General features: G+C 39.1%; 1 protein-coding gene across 1 annotated transcript; it reads left to right on the top strand.

The window, feature by feature from the left end:
- The first annotated feature begins 1,065 nt into the window (after positions 1 to 1,065).
- LOC134568427 (oocyte zinc finger protein XlCOF7.1-like) lies at positions 1,066 to 3,030 on the top strand. The gene has a single exon (XM_063427012.1). It carries the CDS (start codon positions 1,068 to 1,070, stop codon positions 2,682 to 2,684), a length of 1,617 nt encoding a protein of 538 aa, XP_063283082.1. The 5' UTR covers positions 1,066 to 1,067; the 3' UTR covers positions 2,685 to 3,030.
- Positions 3,031 to 3,973: the final 943 nt, after the last annotated feature.

The following is a 3,973-nucleotide window of genomic DNA, read 5'->3' as shown; positions in this document are numbered from 1 at the left end:
GCTGCACACACCGCTGACCGCGTTCGAATAAGTTAAAATGGCCGCCGTCACGTGTTCGTTTGTCGAATGGCGGCCACTTCGACGACTTTGGCACTTCGACTGCATCCGAAGTGCCAGTTTAAAAGTACAAACCTTTTCTTTGTACAACACAGTTAAAGGGCCATAAACAGTAGAATATAAGTCCATAAGCCCCAACTTAGTTCCTTAAAGGGCAATACATCCCAGGGCCATAGTCGCAGGGCAGGAGGCTAGCAATCAGTCCTCTCCAATGCCCAGTGGCAAATGGCAGTTTGTCACAGTATGCAACTCTGATTGTTATCTCTGCTACCTGTCACCTGTTCTTATGTCTGTTTTTCATAAGCAGGGTTGGGATATCTTCATATTAAGGGAATTTTGGTTTGCTACATTGAGTACCTACATGTTTATTCAGAGTACATTTCATTGGATAATCAACCTGTTCGATTCTGTTTTTCTCTCGTTTCAGTTTACAGTCCATCAACGCTATCTGGTGTGGCAGTTCTTCTTGGATGGTGGACATTGTTGTATTCATCGTATCTAGGACTTTGTTTCTTCCCCATTATGTTTTCTGCCTTTTTTCTGTTTTTGTCGCAGCTTGAAAGAGGAGATGATGCATGGGAGGGGAGTTCTATAATACCTAACTTTTTTCTGATTGGTTGTTTTTCTGTGCTGCTGTGGAGTTCTAGTAAAGAGAGACTTAAGCAAATATTTGCCTCCTGTCATTAATAAAATTAAGATTATAGGCACACTAAAGCTAGCATAATCTACAATTAGAATGTATGTGATATACACAGTATGTGTAATTTGTCCCACTAGCATAAATGCAGATGCGTGAGGATTTATGGATTAAATCTAATTTTGCAAAGCAAATAAAAGTAAAAAGGAGTATACACAAAATACTTCTATTCTTTGCAATCACCATGACACCCGATGGTCGTATTTCTTATCTATTTTGAAAATATTGACAATAATGTTTAGTGACAGATTGCCTTTAACTCCCAGTATATTTCTTTCAGGTGTATTTGTCAGAAGAGGTGACAAGCAAAGCTATGAAGAAATATTTTAATAACAGAACCAAGGAGTCTAACTCTGAAAAATCAAGCATTTTCTCAGATACCTATATGTTCTCAAAGGAGACAGTAAACATAAACCCCAAAACTTTCTTGTGTTTTGAATGTGGAAAATGTTTTGCCACTAAACCAAATCTTGTTTGTCATAAGAGAACTCACACAGGAGAGAAACCGTTCTCATGTATTGAATGTGGAAAATGTTTTGCCACTAAAGCATATCTTGTTTGTCATAAGAGAACTCACACAGGAGAGAAACCGTTCTCATGTATTGAATGTGGCAAATATTTAGCCACTAAAGCAAATCTTGTTTGTCATAAGAGAACTCACACAGGAGAGAAACCGTTCTCATGTTCTGAATGTGGCAAATGTTTTGCCACTAAAGCAAATCTTGTTTGTCATAAGAGAACTCATACAGGAGAGAAACCGTTCTCATGTTCTGAATGTGGCAAATGTTTTGCCACTGAAGGAAATCTTGTTTGCCATCAGAGAGCTCACACAGGAGAGAAACCGTTCTCATGTTCTGAATGTGGAAAATGTTTTAACCGACATTCAAATCTTGTCATTCATCAGAGAACTCACACAGGAGAGAAACCGTTCTCATGTGCTGAATGTGTAAAATGTTTTTTCACCAATGCTGAGCTTGTCCGTCATCATAGAACTCACACAGGAGAGAAGCCGTTCTCATGTTCTGAATGTGGCAAATGTTTTACCCGACATTCAAATCTTGTTATTCATCAGAGAACTCACACAGGAGAGAAACCGTTCTCATGTTCTGAATGTGGAAAATGTTTTACCCGACATTCAAATTTTGTTATTCATCAGAGAACTCACACAGGAGAGAAACCGTTCTCATGTTCTGAATGTGGAAAATGTTTTAACCAACATTCAGATCTTGTCAGTCATCGGAGAACTCACACAGGAGAAAAACCATTCTCATGTGCTGAATGTGGAAAATGTTTTTTCACCAATGCTGAGCTTGTCCGTCATCATAGAACTCACACAGGAGAGAAACCATTCTCGTGTTCTGAATGTGGAAAATGTTTTAGACAGTACTCACATCTTGTTGAACATCAGAGAACTCACACAGGAGAGAAACCGTTCTCATGTTCTGAATGTGGAAAATGTTTTAACCAACATTCAACTCTTGTCAGTCATCACAGAACTCACACAGAAGAGAAACCGTTCTCATGTTCTGAATGTGGAAAATGTTTTAACCAACATTCAACTCTTGTCAGTCATCAGAGAACTCACACAGAAGAGACACCATTCTCATGTTCTGAATGTGGAAAATGTTTTAGTCAACATGGAAGTCTTTGTACACATCTGAAAACTCACACAGGAGAGAAACCATTCACATGTTCTGAATGTGGAAAAAGTTTTGGGAGATATTCACGACTTGTCCGTCATCATAGAACTCACACAGGAGAGAAACCGTTCTCGTGTTCTGAATGTGGAAAATGTTTTGTTAGTAAAGTAGCGTTGGTCAATCATCAGAGAACTCACACAGGAGAGAAACCGTTCTCATGTTCTGAATGTGGAAAATGTTTTAGTCAACATGGAAGTCTTGTTACACATCTGAAAACTCACACAGGATAGAAACCATTCACATGTTCTGAATGTGGAAAAAGTTTTGGGAGACATTCAGAACTTGTCCGTCATCAGAGAACTCACACAGGAGAGAAAGCGTTCTCATGTTCTGAATGTGGAAAAAGTTTTGGGAGACATTCAGAACTTGTCCGTCATCAGAGAACTCACACAGGAGAGAAACCGTTCTCATGTTCTGAATGTGGAAAATGTTTTATCACAAATGCAAAGCTTGTCAGTCATCAGAGAACTCACACGTGAGGTGATTTTATAATTCATATATGGATTAATATAGGAATAAAATATCTTGTATTGTGAATTTTTCTAATGCTGACACAATAAATAATAACTTTGATAATAGCAGTCAATTATGCATTGGTATTGTGGCAACCCTGTGCTATTGTTTGGTGGCGCCTAACCTCTGCGCCACTTGGTTGTGGACTCACCGGCAACCCAGTATACAACCCAGAATACATTGTGGTTCTGGCTGTTACAGAGTATACTTATTAGCCTATGCCACTGGTAATACACTTCAATGAATATGGTTCCTTAGCATGACTTAAGTTTGCATGATTAAAACCAAGACCTCAGCAAAGAAACAAGACACATGCTAGAAACTTGTAGGATCACTTTTTCTGAGCTCCAGCTTTTTATTATAAAACCACTGTGGTGAAACCGACCTCGCCACGTGTCCTTGGAGGGGGCTGCTTTCCCGCCTCTTGCCTTTAGACTATGGCCCCTGTTCTTTTTCCCTGCAGAAAGGCTGGTTTGTGCTTTTCTGTGGACTGTTAAAGCCATGCTACCCCAGATTGCTATGCCATGGAGCCCAGCCGTATACTGAAAGACTGTTTGAAAGACTTTGGCTCCATGGCGATTGAACTGTATGTATGTGATCTGAGCACCATCCGGTAATAACGTGCGCTCAGATTTAAGCTATCTTTGTTGATATTATACTTAGGTATACGTGTCATTTTACTCTTAGAGCTCTAAGAAATTCCTGTTTCTTCAGGTGATTTGTTTTTCTAAACATTTTGGTATGTGGATTATTTTCTCCTATTTTTTCTTTCCTGAGATCTATATATACTCCTATAAATGTATAATTTCCTGTATCTATACTTTTCTGTCAAAATAAACAACAGCCAATCAACACAGAACAGTACAGTCAGACACTCCCAGCTAAGGCACACAAATTCTCCCCTCTGCCTGTGATATCATTACTGAACACAATGGGCTAACTTAGTTATCACAGGCAGAAAATATACAGTTTTACCCAAAACACATAACCACCCCAAAACAACAAC

The sequence above is a fragment of the Pelobates fuscus genome, chromosome 7 (genome assembly GCF_036172605.1).
Source record: "Pelobates fuscus isolate aPelFus1 chromosome 7, aPelFus1.pri, whole genome shotgun sequence".
Classification (NCBI taxonomy): domain Eukaryota; kingdom Metazoa; phylum Chordata; class Amphibia; order Anura; family Pelobatidae; genus Pelobates; species Pelobates fuscus.
This window is presented reverse-complemented; position numbering and strand designations above follow the sequence as displayed.

Excerpts from the sequence above, each read along its gene's own strand:
- LOC134568427 (XM_063427012.1), top strand. The coding sequence starts at position 1,068 with ATGAAGAAATATTTTAATAACAGAACCAAGGAGTCTAACTCTGAAAAA.